The 16,042-nt window shown below is 51.8% G+C and overlaps 1 protein-coding gene across 7 annotated transcripts in view; it reads left to right on the top strand.

The window, feature by feature from the left end:
- The window catches only part of TBC1D16 (TBC1 domain family member 16), a 28,931-nt gene extending 13,106 nt beyond the window's left edge, over positions 1–15,825 (top strand). For 6 of the 7 annotated variants that reach the window (XM_062010926.1, XM_062010922.1, XM_062010928.1 and 3 more), the window contains 9 exons: positions 8,398–8,595; positions 9,407–9,554; positions 10,559–10,726; positions 11,418–11,566; positions 12,323–12,457; positions 12,819–13,005; positions 13,841–14,020; positions 14,463–14,609; positions 15,009–15,825. In XM_062010926.1, the coding sequence (XP_061866910.1) occupies positions 8,398–8,595; positions 9,407–9,554; positions 10,559–10,726; positions 11,418–11,566; positions 12,323–12,457; positions 12,819–13,005; positions 13,841–14,020; positions 14,463–14,609; positions 15,009–15,254 (1,558 nt within the window). In that variant the 3' untranslated portion in view covers positions 15,255–15,825. The remainder of the gene's footprint in view (positions 1–8,397; positions 8,596–9,406; positions 9,555–10,558; positions 10,727–11,417; positions 11,567–12,322; positions 12,458–12,818; positions 13,006–13,840; positions 14,021–14,462; positions 14,610–15,008) is intronic. The other variant, XM_062010927.1, reaches the window with a different exon arrangement.
- The last annotated feature ends 217 nt before the right edge of the window (positions 15,826–16,042 follow it).

The following is a 16,042-nucleotide window of genomic DNA, read 5'->3' as shown; positions in this document are numbered from 1 at the left end:
TACAGATGTGTTGCACATCCTGTTGTGAAGCCTCTTCCCAGGGAGCTAATCAGCAAATTACCGTCTCACGAGGGAGCGGAGGCGCAGCGCTCTGGAGGGTGGCAGCAGCTGCAGGAGCGGGTGGTAACACAGCGTATGCTGTTGCATCATGTTGTTTTGGCAGCTCACCTGAAAGGCTCGGTGCTGTTCAGACCTCTGTAGAATAAACAGGAGGCAAAATTATAGGGGAAATGAGCTGAAATTGTTGTGACCTGGCAGGAGCTCTGGAGTCGTCGGGAGGCTGGGAACTCTTCACTGTTGTAACAGAAGTGATTGTATTCTTAGAACCAGGAGACTTGGACACACAATTTCAAATCTCCTGTGACTTCTTGCAGCATCTTGTGTCACGTTATCTCACTTTTAATGATTTCAGCCTTGGGGATGAGTGTGTGGAGTGTCTCACTGCTTCTGGTTCAGGCTCCAGTTCCCCAGAGCCTTGCCTGAACTAGTGTGATTTATGATGCAAGACACCGAAACACCTAATTGTAGTGGTACACAGACCCATGGCCAGGGAAACAATATCCCCATGTCCTTTATCTGTCAGAGGACAGTCCTTTGTCCCTCCTCTCTGAGTTGTGGGGACAAACTTCACCTACAGCAGTACTTCCAGGTGGTCAGCACGGAGCCAGGTCCTGGGAAGAGGAGCTGGCCTTAGCCATTTGCCATTGGCAAGGCCGTGTAATCAATTAATGCTGTTAGCTGCTGCGAAGCTGCGAGGGTTGGACAGATCCAAGAGCTGGTGGAGGCATACGGCTCGATCTCGCTTTGTATAAATATTTGAACAGCAAGAACATTAATTATAGCAGGTTTGTTTTTTCCCTCCGTTGGTTCGCTGCCAGATTTCTGTGTAAGAAAGTAGTGACAGCAAACTGGAGATGGGGAATCGCAGCTAGCGGGACCCTGAAGCTGTTTGTTTGGGAATTCAGGGGAGGAATAAGCACTGACACGGGCGGGTGATGCCCGAGAGAGGCGTCCCACGGCCACGCAGCCGGGAGCCGTGGCAGAACAGAGCTCAACCGCTTCGCCTCCCTTCCCCCCGGGTTTCTGGGGCGCCAGGCGTCGTTGGGCTTTGCTTACGAGGAGCGGGAAGCGATCGCGGAGCCGTGGCCGTGGGCGTGGGGCCGGGCGATGGGCGCGGCGCGGCCGCCAGGGGGCGGGCGAGACCCAGCGGCGGGACCCGGCGCTCCTCGGCCCCGGCGGAGCCGCCCCCGCGGTCACCCGCGAGGCCCGGCCACTCCCGGCCCCGCTGCCCGAGCCCCGCTGCTCCCCCGGCCCCGCTGCCCGAGCCCCGCTGCTCCCCCGGCCCCGCTGCCCGAGCCCCGCTGCTCCCCCGGCCCGGCTCCCGCGGGGCTGCCCGGCCGCAGCGGGCCGGCGCTGGGGAGCGCTTGGCCCCAGCGCTGCGGCCGCCGCCGTCCCCTCTGCCGCTGTGGCAGCGCGACAGAACCGTCTGCAGAATCCGACAGCGCGGGCACGTCCCGGAGAAACGCGACCCGCCGGGGAGCACAGGGCTCCTCGCCCCGCGTGGGGCTGCGTGGAAGGGCTGCGCTGCAGGCCGGCCCGAGGCGACAGCGAGGCGCAGCGGGGTCTGCTTTCTCCGGGAGGCATCGCAATAAAGTGCCTTTTCCCAGGATATTCTTGCATTCCTTCTGTTCCTTATTTATACTCTCGTAACGCCCAGAAATCCTAATTGAGAGTGGAGATAAATGGGGCTGGCAGGTGTCCACAGCTTTGTGGGGGAAGAATTGTGTTAACTGGATCAAAATAAAGAGCACGTCCCCTCTAAGAAGTACAACAGTATATGCAAATAAATCTGCACAGTCTCTGTCTTCTTGGCTCGGTCCTCGCAATTATAACAGCGTTAAGCATTTGCAGTAACTCTGAAACATGCTTTTAGTCATCTCTCCTTTTTCCTCTCCCTTTTCTGCTACTTGAAGAAAGCTTTCCCCTTGGGAGCTCCGCATTGTATTGTGGAAGCAGTGACATTCTCTCTGGGTGGTGCTGGCTCTGCTCGTACTGGGGCAGCAGCAGGGCAGAGTCTGGGGAGTCGCTTAACTTGTCTGTCAGTAAAAAGTCCCCCTGAAATTCCCAGTTCATTGCTTAGAGCCAAGAATTCAAGAACAAAGGTAATCTTCAGGGCTTTCAAGGCAGCAGGGTTTTGAAGGCTTGATTATAATTAGCATAATTAGTGTAGAATTTTGTTTTTGCATGGATAGGGCTGGAAGGGGAAAAAAAGCCAAATAATCCATTGATTTCAAATATAAAATAAACACTAGTAAGAAAGGTCCCTTCTCCAGGCTGGAATAGGCTGAAAAGCAAACATTCCTTTTTGGGCTTTGCTGAGAAATCACTTTTTCCATCTGAGGAATATTTTAAGTGTTGCATTTCGATTGATTTATTAATGAGCTGAAGCCCAGGCATGAGCTGCCCCTTCTCTGTCTGGGCTGTACAAATCTGCCATGCCGCTCCTGGAATATTTTCCTCCCTTGAAATGAAGGTAACATTTGCATCATGGAGCTGCACACGCTCGGCTCTAAATGATCTGTTCTGTTTGACTTCTCGGCAGCTATGTGTATTTTATTCATAAGCACTGAGCTGCTAATTCTGCCCCCGCCACCTCCCTGCAACAAGAAGTGGAAGAGAAAAACCTTGCCAGGGTTTTACCTGAGTAGCCTCCACCTGCCTGGAAGTCTCATCTGTGAACAGATGCCTTGGCTTTAACTGAAGGCACATGTGTATCACATTCCGGGCTTTCTTTGGGTAAAAAAGATTAACACACATATTAATTCACTACAAACTTCTGGTATTTTTCCCCCTTCTCATTTACATTCAAAATCATTAGCTCAAGAATTCTCAGTTTATTTTGTTTTGCTTTTGGTTTAATTCACTACAGCTGGGGAGAAGCCTTTGGAGGTGAGCAGGGCTGGCTTTCTAATGCCCCCTCCCGCTGGCAGAAATGGCTGGGCTTCCCTTCAGGCCACGAGGACCTGGAGGAACAAAACAGGAGCACAAAGGCCCTGGTGCAGTGAGGCTCCTCGCTCAGCTGCTGCCCTCTGGGGCAGCGTGGGGCAGGAGGGCAGCACCCAGCGCCGCTGCGGACGAGGCTCATCCCGGGCTGCCGGGCGCTGTGCTGCACAGCTTGGCTTTTCTCCACCAAGATTTGGGATGAGGAAGCGCTGTCAGAAGTGGGCACTGCCTGTTCTACCTGCGCAGGGTGGTTGTGTCTGCTGTGGGAAGACAGGCAGGGCGCTGTGTGAGTGGATTGCGAGAGCCCCGTAAAGCATAACAAATTGTTTTGATCTTTATTTCTCAAGGACAAACCAATTATACCTATCAGAAAGCAAAGCTGCATAATCGGGTTTCCTTGCATCCCTCCTTTCGCTGTGTTAAAATGTTTTATCTGCCAGGCTTGTGTTCGCAGAGCTGATGCTAATTCAGAGCCCCAGCCCTGATGGTGAACTTGCTGTTACAGCCCAAGGTCAGAGCCTGAGTGTAGGAGCCGGTGCCCTCCCTGCCGTGTGTGCTGGTGAGGTGGCCGGCATGTAGGCAGCAACCACAGCCCACCTTCTGCTCTGTTCCTGCCGGGCAGAGGGAGGGGTTCCAGCGCTTTTAAGATGGAAACAGCTTGTTCTTTGAGTATCATTAATGACATTAACAATACGAGTGACTAACAATAGTGCGCTGCCGCTCAGAAGCGCTGTTGAATCTGCTTCCTGGTGGGCGAGCATGAAAGGATACAATTATTTTTCATAACCTTTTATTTTCCCTTTACAGCAAGCTAAGCAAAGCAAGTTTGTCAGAGGCAGAGTGCTCCTAATTTGGTCTCCAGTGACCTCTGCAGCTGTGATTGGCAGTCCAGTGTCGGGAAGGACCTTGTGCCTGTGAGATAGAAACGAGCAGAACAAATGCCGTAGGACAGCTTGGGTTCCCTGGAGGACACGGGCTAAAAAAGGTGAAAGAAGTGCAATTACAGGAGGTTTTCAGCACAGAAAGTTAATTAGCTACTAAATAGCATTTAGTGCAGTTCAACGTGAGGAAATTTATGTTTTGGAAGCAAACAGATCAATGGGAAGCCTGTGAAGGAGCTTTTGGAAAGTCCGTGTTGACATTCGTGTACTTTGTACCGTAACATCCGGGGCAATTTTTCACAGGTTTCCCCAACAAATAGGAAGAAACGTTAGATGTGTTTCCACACGTGTGCAGACGTGTCTGTGTGTCTCCAAGTGCTTATCTGGAGCATATCTGTGTGCTTCCACATGGAGACATTTGGACACTTCATTTCAGAAACTCCAGTTAGGTTTCCATCCAGACTAACACCTTTTCCCCTATTCACTGAGGTCAGTGTAAATCAATTCTGTTCCGCTCTCAGAGGGAAAGGAGCTTCAAGTTCCAAGTATTTTCAGCCAAAGGTTGAATTTAGCACAATTCTTAACCTAGTTCCTCGTCTGTGCTGCTCAGACGCGAGTAGCCGGCGTGGCTGCAGCGTTCCACTGTCGACATCAGGCTCTGCGTGGCCGTGCTGCTCTGGAAGCTGGTGCCATCCCGGGGTGTCCTGCCAGTCCTCCTGCAGCAGCCAGCAGAAATACTTCCACCTTTGTTTTTTTAATCCCAAAGTACCAATCTGATTCCTTTTGCACATCTTTTATCTGTCGCTGAAGTCAGCACATTTCCCAGTTCATTATATATGTACATTGTCAAGGACACTTCTCTTCACCAGAACAATAGATTTGGGTTCCAGCTGCCTGATATTACCTCACTTTGTACAGTCACTGAACTCAATTTTTAGACATTTCAGGATAGCTTTGAACTTCTGCTGGTGGATTGTTTATTTGAAGCCATCTTAGACATTTTAGGCAGCTGGTTGCTGCCGTGAGCTGCTTCACCTTGCTGGAGAGGAGTGGAACCTGGAAGGTCAATGCCTGTGGGGAATAGTGGAGAAACAGAGAAATGCTAACCCCTGGGGAGGAAAAGGGGCATGTAATTCCCATTACATGGATGCTCATACATTATGATGATACTCATTGTCTGCAAATGATGCTTCACAAGCCAGTGTGCAGGAATAGCTGGGGCTGTCAGGAGAGCTGTTGTTAGCGAAGGCATGCTGTAGCACAATGGTGATGGAGAGCCAGCTGAGCAGGGTTTGGCTCTTGCAAGAGGCTGTCTGGGAGCCGGGTGGTGCGTGCTGGCAGCTGAGGTAACTGCCACATCATGGCTGTAATCTTCAGCCCCTTTCCCTCTTATAATTACATTTGTCACATCATGTTGTAAAATGAGTTATTAGATCTTCATTGCTGAAATAGTCTTCCCATGTAATAGGTGCAGGTCTCTGCCCTGGCTCTGTAACAGAAATAATGGGTGGTTTTATCTCTGTCTATGCTGTAGGTGTGTACAGGTGCTTTGAACACTGAGTTAGGTCCCATTTCTACACTGTGGCATGTGGAAAGTCTCGCTGGCAGAGCGGCTGACCTCTCTGCATCGGGCGGGCGAGGAGTGTGGGTGGGAGGAGGCCAGTGCTGCCTTGCACAAGCGTTTGCTTTCTTTGGGGGTGGAAAAGCTCGAGGAATGTAGGTATGGCTAATTGCTGTAGTTGGTCATTGAGTGGAGAAAATACATCACCACCTGGTCCTGCTCACCAGCAAGAGTGAGATGCACTTTGAGACAAAAGAGCAATGGAACTTCAGTAAAGGGAGAAGGCTGAAGTGGAATCATGAATATGTCTGTGTGTTTCCTGCCTCAGGTTTTGCTAATCCTCCTTATTTTTTTCCCCTGTCCCTTTTATTCCTGCAGACCATTGCACTTGTTCTCTTGTTTTGCTGAGCAGTGCAGTAAACTAGCTGGCACTCTGTTTTTCCTGGATGCCACAACCCAAAGTCTCTCTGGAATGTTCCTCCAGCTATTTGCCTTGCAGTGCTTCAGCTCCCTGCTTCTGCAGGGCACTTTGGGATAAATTCCTCATCTAACAGATACAATCATCTTGACTCTTCCCTCGTATCTGTGTCTCGTGTGCCTGGTTAGAGGACTCCCTAAAATCCACTGCATTAAAATTGATCGTATTTACGTACAGAATGATCTCAAGGGCAGCTGGCAGTAGCATTCTGTACTGAGGAGCTGCCTGATTCCCCAGGATCAAAGCAACCCTGCCCAGCTCCACTGGTAGCTGCCATTGTCTCTCTGCCACTGGTCGCTGGAGCTGATGCTTTTGAAGAATGGTCACGTTGGAACCAGGGGACAAGGATCCTCACAGCCGCCACGTCTTCCAGCCCTTTGTCGTACTGACCAGTCCATCTTTGCAAGAGTTTTAGAGAATTAGTTGCCTTTGCTTAGTCTTTGAGCTGGTTTGAGTCATCTCTTCCAGGAAAATCCCATGTAACCAGCTGTGGCTGTTACGAAGTGTTGCTCCATAAATACCAGCTGCTTATAGCAAGCAGGCCAGCACCAGTGTCTTGTAGCAGGACTCCCATTGCTTTTGCATTAGCATGAGATACTGAGTGTTTTAGAAGGTGTTCTATTTTGCAGCTTTATCAGAAAGTAATGCTGGATTTTTACACAGAGGCCAGTACGATTGTCGTGGAAACAAGTGTTGAGGTGCAGGTGATGGTGTGGAGCTGCACTTGAGTGTGGAAGTAAACAGTGTCTAACCTGGATATAGTGCCGTCCTTCCTCCTTGAGGGGGTTGGGTTGTGTGCTGTGAGCCCTGCTGACACGGTGATACTGCTGTGTCACTTCTAAGATCTCAACCCCCCAATGGCTTGAATGTAAGTCAGGCTTTGATGCTTTCTTCCAGGAAAATGGAGCAGCAGAACTTGGTGAACAGAGCAGCGAAGCCACTCCTTTAGCTGAGAGTAAACCAGACTTGGTCTCATCTGCACAATGCTGCAAAACTGGAAAAGGGGGCTCAGGGATTTATTTCCCATGCGTGTGGGCACTGAGGGTTTGAGTCACACGTTTGAACTGGGCGGCTCGCGGGGGCTCAGTTAAAGACTGAAGCCACAGCCAGGAGGGATGTCCGGGGACCTGTCCATTGGAATGCAATGACCTGCACCATGGGTGGATGCTGCAAATAAGGCTGGTCCCTGTGGAAGAGGCACTGTAGCCAGGCTTGGAAAGCATACTGATGTGGTGTGCTGCAGATGCATGCTGAGTGTGTGATTTTCAGCGTTCAGTGCCTACATTGTTAGATAAGCGGATTAGAAAACATTGCATAAAGTGGCATTGCAGGGGGCTGTCTTTATACCTGCTACTTGCCTTGTTTTGCAAACCCTGATTTCACAGCGGAACCCATTCAGAGCTTGCACTCAGATTGTTCACATGTATTGGCCTTTTTAAGAATCAAGGGGTCACAGTTTCAGATTCACTTAATTCTCAAAGCAGTGATATTTTTCTTCTGGGATCAGGGCTGGTGGCAGGCTTGTGGGGGTTTTTAATTACTTAAAGATCAATATCTGGGGCACAGTGAGCTCCTGGTGTAGTGGGAAACAGTTTGAGTTCTCTTGCTGTACTTTGCAGGGGGTTCAAGAACTCAGGTGTAATGTCCTGCTCCTTAGCTCTCCAAAGTTTGCATTTGAGTGAAGTTTATACACAGGAATGCAGGCAGGTCGGGTCTGACTGCAGAGGCGTGATGAGAAACGAGTTCAGGGGAAGTATCTTTGGATCTTGCTGGTCACTGAAGGTGTTTGCCAGGTGAGATCCCTAGTCAATGCTGCCATCCAGGTGTGTTCATCTCTCCTGTCCCTGGCCAGGCACGGAGCAGCGGAGCTGCATGCTGAGGAGCTTCTCAGCTGTGGGGCAAGAAGCCTCTGCTGAGTGCTGCTGGAGCTGCTGAAGCAGCTGTACTTCTGCAGTTAGATTTCTTCAGTGGCCCAAGGTTTTGCAGCCTAAAGGGTCGTCAGTCCCAGAGGCAGTGTGTTTTGAAGGGTTCCTGCAGCTTAGGGCTGGAGAGCAGGCAAGTGCCAGCTGTGCCAGCAGGATCCCCAGACTGGTCCTTGTGCTGCACCAAAGGAGCAGGGGATGGGCTGTTCCTCGGTAGTCTGGGCTCTCTCCTCATGCTGTGCTGCTTAATTTGGCCTTCTCAGAAGTCAGTGTTCTGGGGAATGGTGTCAGCTCTCCCCATGTCTGTGTGGAATGAGCAACAGAACAAAACTGGGATCGTTTGGGAGGGGATGGCAGGGAATTAATTTAAATGAAAACAATTGAATCTGTTACGTGAGCTGTCAATTATTGACTCCCTAGACCTGCACTGAATTCCAATGTCAGATCTCTGACAAAAGACTTCTAAGGTGGAGCATCTGTGGTTATTGCATGTAACTACAGCCTTCTGTGGCTGATGTCTCGTGGGGCTTTCTTCCTCCCCGCTGTCTGCAGGGACACGTGTGACAATCGCATGACCTTCTCCACCAGCTCTGCCTCCAGCCTCGACACCAGTGCCCAGTTCCAGGACAGTAATGGGCAAACACAGAGCACCAGATGGGATGAGCAGCAGAAAGTATTTGCCCTCGAGCAGGTCTGTGGTGTCTTTAGAGTGGACCTGGGACAAATGAGATCCCTTCGCCTCTTCTTCAGGTAACGTGTTACTGGTGTGTGATGCTGTGTGTGCTCAGGGTCGATGCATGGTGCTCTGCAGGCAGATGCCTTTGCAGTCCTCCTTGGAAGTTTTTCCCTAACAGTTGTCTCCAGAAAATCAGGTGTCAGCCTTCCCAAGGAGAGCCTCTGAATTACAGTTACTGGGCCTAAAGGACTTTTATTCTCTAGTAAATTTCCCTCTTTTTTTCCCTTGTTTTTCCCAAAATGTTTAAAATAACCCGGGGATGTGGAAAATGTCTCTTATCCTTGGTACCTTCTCTCCTGCCTGCCCCTCACCAGGGCTCCTCTACAGCCTTGCTGCTTTTCAAGCCTCTTTGGTGATCCTTCAAATCATTACAGAAGTTATTGAAAGCATTGTAGCTGTCTCTTTCCACCCTCACTCCTGCTGCCATGGCCAATGCTGTGTGCAACCCGGGCCACTCATCCCCAGGAGCTGACTTTATACCCTGCCTTGCTGCTGCTGAGGTAGACTTCTTGGGGTTTGGTTCTCCAGGGAAGACCAAATTTGGTTCCTTCATATGGTGGAAAAGTGCCATTACCAGGCACGAGTGGGGCTTCTTGGGGAACGTGGTCACTGTGGCCGTGACATAGAATATCTCAAGTTGGACCCATGAGAGTCGTCGAGTCCCAGAGCTGTAGAATTACCCTGCACCCTTCTCTGAGGGACGACTTGGTGCTACACTTCTTTGTTAATTTGCTTTCCACTCGTTTCTCTCTCATCTGGTGTGGCCCCTTCCCTGTGTGCCCTTGTCTCCCCGGGTGATGACGGCGGGCCCCGCTCGTCCCGCAGCGATGATGCCTGTACCTGCGGGCAGCTGGTCGTTGCGAGCAGGGAGAGCCAGTACAAGATCTTCCACTTTCACCACGGTGGCCTGGATAAACTGTCAGAGGTGTTTCAGCAGTGGAAGTACTGCACAGAGACCCATCTCAAGGACCAGGTACCTGGGAGGTTCATGGGGCAACGGGGAGGGTTTCCAGCAGACGTTTCACACTTCACAGTCTCAGCCAGAGGAGTATGGTGGAGAAATGAGGCGACGAGTTCGTGTCAGCAGGTCAGGCAGAAAGCTGCAGGGTGTTGGGTGTTGTTTGGGATGCAACGGTGAGTCGGACACGAGGCCTCCCTTGCATGTTATCTTCAGCCATTCCTGTCCTGCCTGTGGAACACGAGGGAAGGTCATGCAGCAGACCGGCGCGGGCAGTTGCTCTGGGCCCGAGCGGCGTGCCCGTGCTGCGGGCGCATGGGGCGGCTGGGGAAGCGGCAGCACACGGCTTTGCAGGATGTTTTGACAAGGCATCTTGCCATATTTTGTTCAATCTACATACAAATGTGATAAGAGCTCTTTAATTATCTGTTTAAGATCCTGTATGTGCTTATTAGAAGCAGTGATTTCGAATCTCCTGTCCTTCCCACGGAGCCCCCTGCTGCTTTCCTTATTACGGTCGCATGGGCTCACTTCTTGCACTGAACAACCTTTGATTTTTAAATTAAATGTCAGCTGCAGTCTTGCACTTGGGATCGTGAGTGCCCTTAGAGAGCCTGGCAGTGCAGTTCCCTGCTTGCCTAACAGCAATCCCTTTGTATATGGCCAATCATATGTAATTTATTGCAGGCATTCCTGGCAGGGTGAAGTTTTGCTGTAAGCAGCATTAATTCAGTTTCAGGTCAGGGAGAAGATTGGGGGAGGAATGGAAACAATTTATTTTTTTGTAAGATGAAGCTGTTTTCTGGTACTGAGATTTTTAATGATTCTAATCACTCTTGCTATTGTGGTGGTTGGAATGTCAGAAACCCCAACCAGCCCTCCCCAAGTGCGCTGCCTCGGTGCTTAATCCTGCACAGACCGTGCAAAAGGGTTTTCCTGCCCTGAGAATTGCTGTGTTTCCTTCACTGCTGCCGTCTCCAGCCTTTTGCTTTGTTTCCCCCACCCCTCGCCCCGTTCAGCAGCTCACTGATGAGAAGACGTGTATGCAGTTCTCCATCCGCCGTCCCAAGCTGCCCTCCTCAGAAACACACCCCGAGGAGAACGCCTACAGGCGCCTGGATGTGTCTGCCTGGCTCCATCACCTCAACGAGGCCGGGCAGGTGGAAGAGGAGTACAAGCTGCAGAAGGTGAGAGGGCTGGTTAGATCCTTCCTCTCCCGACACCGAGTGCGAGTCCTGGGTGGGAGCTGCGAGTTTGCTTCAGTGCTGGGGGCAGGAACTGGGCGTTTGAGAGTATAAAGATTGGTGGATGGTGCTTGGCTGGAGGATGGTGCTTGGCCAGAGGTCTTGCTGCAGAGCAGTCTGCTGCAGGCAGGGTGGGAGGGCATCTCCCTGGGTGAGGAGGGCGAGCTGGCGGGCTCCTGCTGCCGGTGGCAGTGGGTAAAGCAAAGCGTCCGGTGCCAGACGTGTTTGCAAAGTGCAGGGTGAACAAACCAAAGAGAAAAAATGAGATTGCTGTATGAAATACTGCAGGGCTTGCGGGGGAGCACTGGCTCCCAGTCCTGAGGGAGAAGTTTGCAGTGAAATGCAGTGTCTCTAAGGCCGAGGATTAAGCCGTGACATGAGAACTACACGTTAATCGTGGAGCCTCTCCAGGGGGGGTTATTGACATTGAAATGAGCCCGATTTGTGTCTCGTCTGGGAATAGAAGGCCAGCACTTTCCCTCTAAACATGTGCAAATTGCAGGAGCTTGAATCAAGGCGTCACTTGTCAGGAGAGAACTGCAAAGCCACCAAAGCACGGCAGCGGGCAGCTTCGTGTGGCTGTTTTGGGGACTGTTAAAACTGTCCCAGTCATAACCTTTGCTCCTTCTCCCAGGCCATTTTCTTTGGTGGGATTGATATTTCCATCCGTGGGGAGGTGTGGCCCTTCCTGCTGCACTACTACAGCTACGAGTCCACCTCTGAGGAGAGGGAGGCACTGAGGCTGCAGAAGAGGAAAGAATACTTTGAGATCCAGGAGAAAAGGTAACAGATCAGTTTCATGCTCCCTGCTCATCTCTTCTCAGGCCTGACGTCACAGTAGTAACTGCTGGGGAGGTACAGAGTCTGCTTCCTTCTGTTCAGGAGCAGCTGATTGGAGTAGAGAAGTGAGAGGGATGGTGAAGGAGGTGAACCAAGCACAGCTGAGCTCTTGAGGGTCTGGAGCTAATACCATACAGCTCAGACATTCTCTGGGGTCTTGAGACAGGCTCGGCAGTGCCACACAGGGAAGCTTATCTCACAGACAAGGCTGCAAACCAAGGCTTGGTTTAGCTCACATAAGGGGAAAAATGGGATCTTATACTCCTTTGTAAATATATCTGGAAGAAGAAGGGATGTCTAATTCAACAAATGTATCAGTGCAAGGGCAGTGTGTTGTAAGCTGGTTGTGGGTACGTTTAAGCTGCAGAGGGACAGTTTGGAGACAATCTAAACAGAGCAGTGAGTGCTGGTGTGCCACCCACAAGGAGCAGCGGAGAGCAGGGGCTGGCTTGTGGAGTTTGTCACAGAAAACACATCGTGTCATCCTGTGTATAACCCACGAGGCTCCTCGCGGTGATGCCTGAGGCCAGCAGAGCTGCTGTCTGGACAGACCCACCTCTCTGTTTTTCAAGCGATGAGAAAACTCCACAGGAATAGGTTTATTTCTCTGAAAACTCCAGCTGAAATAAAGCTTTTTGTTTCTTGTGGCAATCATATTCCTCTCTTGGCAATGGACTCCTGTTGCTGCTCAATTTTCAGGCTTTCCATGACTCCAGATGAACAGAAGGACTTTTGGTGTAAGGTGCAGTTCACGGTGGATAAAGACGTCGTGAGGACTGACCGCAGCAACCAGTTCTTTCGGGGGGAGGACAACCCAAATGTGGAAACTATGAGGTGAAATGTCTGATTCTGGCATCCCAAACATGTCCTGCTGAACGTACAGAAAACTCAGTAAGCCCCCCTGGCCCAGGTTGCTGCCTTGGGAATGCAGAAGAGCACGGTGCAAATGGTGACTGGTACCGAGGGATGCAAACCCAAGGAGTTCTTCTCTTCTTTCAGTTCTTCTGCACAGGTGCCCAAAGGTTACTGCACATGTCAGTGCAGTTGCAGGTGAATCTTTTAGATGGCAGGAGTGATCTGTTGCTCTTCTGCACTTTGCTCAGTGGGGAGTTGAGGTAGGAGGGAAGGGCTCTCTGTGCCCTCAGCTGTGAGGTGCACTCCCAGACTCTCACCTCTGCATTTGCCTCTTCTCCAGGAGGATCCTGCTGAACTATGCAGTGTTTAACCCAGCGATTGGATACTCCCAGGGCATGTCTGACCTGGTTGCCCCACTCCTGGCAGAGATCCTAGATGAGTCGGATACTTTCTGGTGCTTTGTAGGACTGATGCAGAACACCATCTTCATCAGCTCACCCCGGGACGAGGATATGGAGAAACAGCTGGTGAGGCTGAATGCTCAGCTCTGTCTTGAGCTTCTCATCTCCCCAGTCAAATCAGAAGCAAGCCATGAAGCAGGTCCCTGAGCTGCTGTGTTCCAGTCACACCCCAAAGCCACAAATACCTGATGGATAAAATCCATCCTGGGTGACTGGGGTAAATTATGTCCAAATGAAAAGCCCTAAATATCTTTAATGTCTTCAGTATCTCTCTGTCTGGCAGAGTTTCTTCTCCTGAGGTGATTGTGTTTAAAAATGGGAACTTTTCAGGTTTTCATGTGTATGTCAGTTGTTTTATGGGTAAGATACTGAAAAACCCATTCTAAGCCAGAACATCCTGTCTGGGATGGCACCAGTGTAAGATGGTAAACTGGTGGTAGGAAGCCCATGAGAGGCCACTGGTGAGGTGCAGATAGTGACGTGCAGATCTACGCACTGTCACATGCCTGCACAGTCAGGCTTCCCAAAATCCCTTCCATATTGCCTACTGCAGTGAGATATTGTCAGAGGTGGCTGCATCCTTTCCTTTCTCTAGTTTTCACAGCCCTTTCCCTCAGCCTGAATCTCTCCCCTTCTCTCTTTTCACGTGTAGCTGTGACGGGGTTTTCTTCTCACCCTCCATCTATTCCTTGTGAAGCAGCTGCTGTGGCCTGTGAGCTCTGGCCTTTAACGACAGATCTGAGCGTGCTCCTGGCTGTGCTGTAATCAACAGGCTGTAGGGCTGGAGCTTTTTGTGAGAGAGCTGAGGGCAGCCGTGGGGGAGGCAGCAGGGGGCCGTGCGGGCCGCTGCGCGAGGGTGGCACGAGGCCTCGAGTGCCCCAGCTCACGGCGTCTCTTCCAGATGTACCTGCGGGAGCTGCTGCGCCTCATGCACCCCCGTTTCCACCAGCACCTGTGTGCCCTGGGAGAGGATGGGCTGCAGATGCTGTTCTGTCACCGCTGGATCCTGCTGTGCTTCAAGCGGGAGTTCCCCGAGGCCGAGGCGCTGCGCGTGTGGGAGGCGTGCTGGGCGCACTACCAGGTCAGAGCGCTGAGGGCCACAGCTTAAGCCTCCCTGAGGCTCTTAGCAGCAAAAACACCCTCAATAAGTAGGTGTTAGAGGCTCTGCAACGTGGGAGAGGCTGGTTTCTGCAGCAGGGGGGTGAGCTCTGCCTCTCCTACTCGAGGATGTCCGGGCTTCCAAAGGAGGTTTTTTCAGAAAGCCATGAACATCCTCTTCTGGAGTTGAGGCCTCAGCTGGGAGGTGTCCCCTGCAAAATCACCACTCAGCTCTGAAAGCCGTGCTGTAAACCTTGCTGCCACGCTGGAAGGGAAGAGGCTTTGGCTCAGAGCTCACCAATAACTCACCTTCTGGGTGCCATTAAGCAAAACGTCTGCTAAGGACATGCTTGTGGAGGGTGGGGAGGTGAGGTCAGACCTCTGCCTCCACCTGCTCTGCTCCAGCTCCTGTTTTCTCATTGCAGACTGACTATTTCCACCTCTTTATCTGTGTGGCCATCGTGGTGATCTACGGGGATGATGTGATTGAACAGCAGCTGGCCAACGACCAGATGCTGCTCCATTTCAGCAACCTGGCAATGCACATGAACGGGGAGCTGGTGCTCAGGAAGGTAAATGTCTGTGTGCTGCTGGGGGCTGAGCCTCGGGTCCAAGGCATGAGTTAGAGTGGTGAGAAAACCAGGAACTGATGCTTCATCCCCTGCATCTCCTGTATCCCCCTGCTCCTCCTCACCCTGAAAGGACAGCAGGCTGCTGTTTGCCTGGAAACGAGTTTTGCAGGGGTAAGAGGCAGCTGTAGGAGGTCAGAGGGTGGTGGGAATAACCCCCACACAGGCTCAGGGACGAGGCAGCAGGGTGTTTGTCCTGGTGCTGCAGTCCCAGGTCTGAGCAGCTGCAGCCCCTGTCCCTGGTGCCTCCTCTCACCAGGCAGCCAGGAGGGAGGATGGGACAGGCCACGCTGTCCGTGTCCAGCCGGTGAGCAGCGAGTGACTCTGTCTCTCTCCCTGCAGGCCAGGAGTCTGCTCTATCAGTTCCACCTGCTGCCCCGCATCCCCTGCAGCCTCCACGACCTGTGCAAGCTGTGTGGGACAGGGATGTGGGACAGTGGCTTCATCCCTGCTGTGGAATGCTCTGGCCATCACCCCGAGTCCGAGAGCTGCCCGTACGGGGGACAGGCGCAGCTGTGTGCACCGAGAGCCGGCGGCCAAGGCAGGAGGGGCCTGAAGACACGCGACGTCTTCGCCTTCCGAAAATAGCTGTGGAGGAACAGGGTGGGACAGAGGAAGAGGGAAGGGCAGGAAGGATGTGCATAGGGGAAAATGACCAAGACAAAAATGGAAGGATAGCTTGTCTAGACCCCTCAGAAGACTGAAAGGTGGAGGAGAATGGGCAAGGAATGAAACCCCAGAGCAGGGAAAGCAAAGCCGGAGCGCTGCTGGGGGAGGCAGGACAAGATGCCAACCAGGAACAGTGTCTGCACGTGTTTGGATTTGATTTTGTTAGAAACATGCTTTTTATAGGTCTTAACAAGGACTTTTTATCCTGCCTCTGGGATTGGACTGGTTAGCAACCAGAACTTTGTTACTTGCTGGTGAGAAATGAGAACACTAACGGGAGCCAAGTGCCAGCAGCGGCGCCGGTGGGGCGGGTGGAAGGGGCAGAGCTGTGGCAAGGCCTCTGGCTGAGAGGTCCCTTCACCCCGAGCACACCCCACTCGTGCCCTCTGCTTCAACCCAAACATGCAGCTTCGTGGCCTCTCTCTAAAGCCATAAAGGCCATTTTAATTGTGATCTGCCAAAAATAAAGCTGCAGACCCCTGGGACGGCAGGGATGGTGTCGCCTTGTTGGAGAGGAGGAACCGGTCACCTGAAGGGCTTGTCTCTGGCCTTTTCTGGTTTTATATGGTGTACTGGCCTGGTGTTTTGTTGCTGTTGTACAGAGAATGTACAGCCACAGGTCTGGCAGCGTTTGTGTAGTCGGGGTGTTTCACAGACACCCTTCAAAGTTGACTTCTTTGTGTCATTACAGCAGAGCTGTTTCCTCC

The sequence above is a fragment of the Colius striatus genome, chromosome 18 (assembly GCF_028858725.1).
Source record: "Colius striatus isolate bColStr4 chromosome 18, bColStr4.1.hap1, whole genome shotgun sequence".
Taxonomy (NCBI): Eukaryota; Metazoa; Chordata; class Aves; order Coliiformes; family Coliidae; genus Colius; species Colius striatus.
Note: the sequence above shows the minus strand (reverse complement) of the source record. Positions and strands in the feature narration are given on the sequence as shown.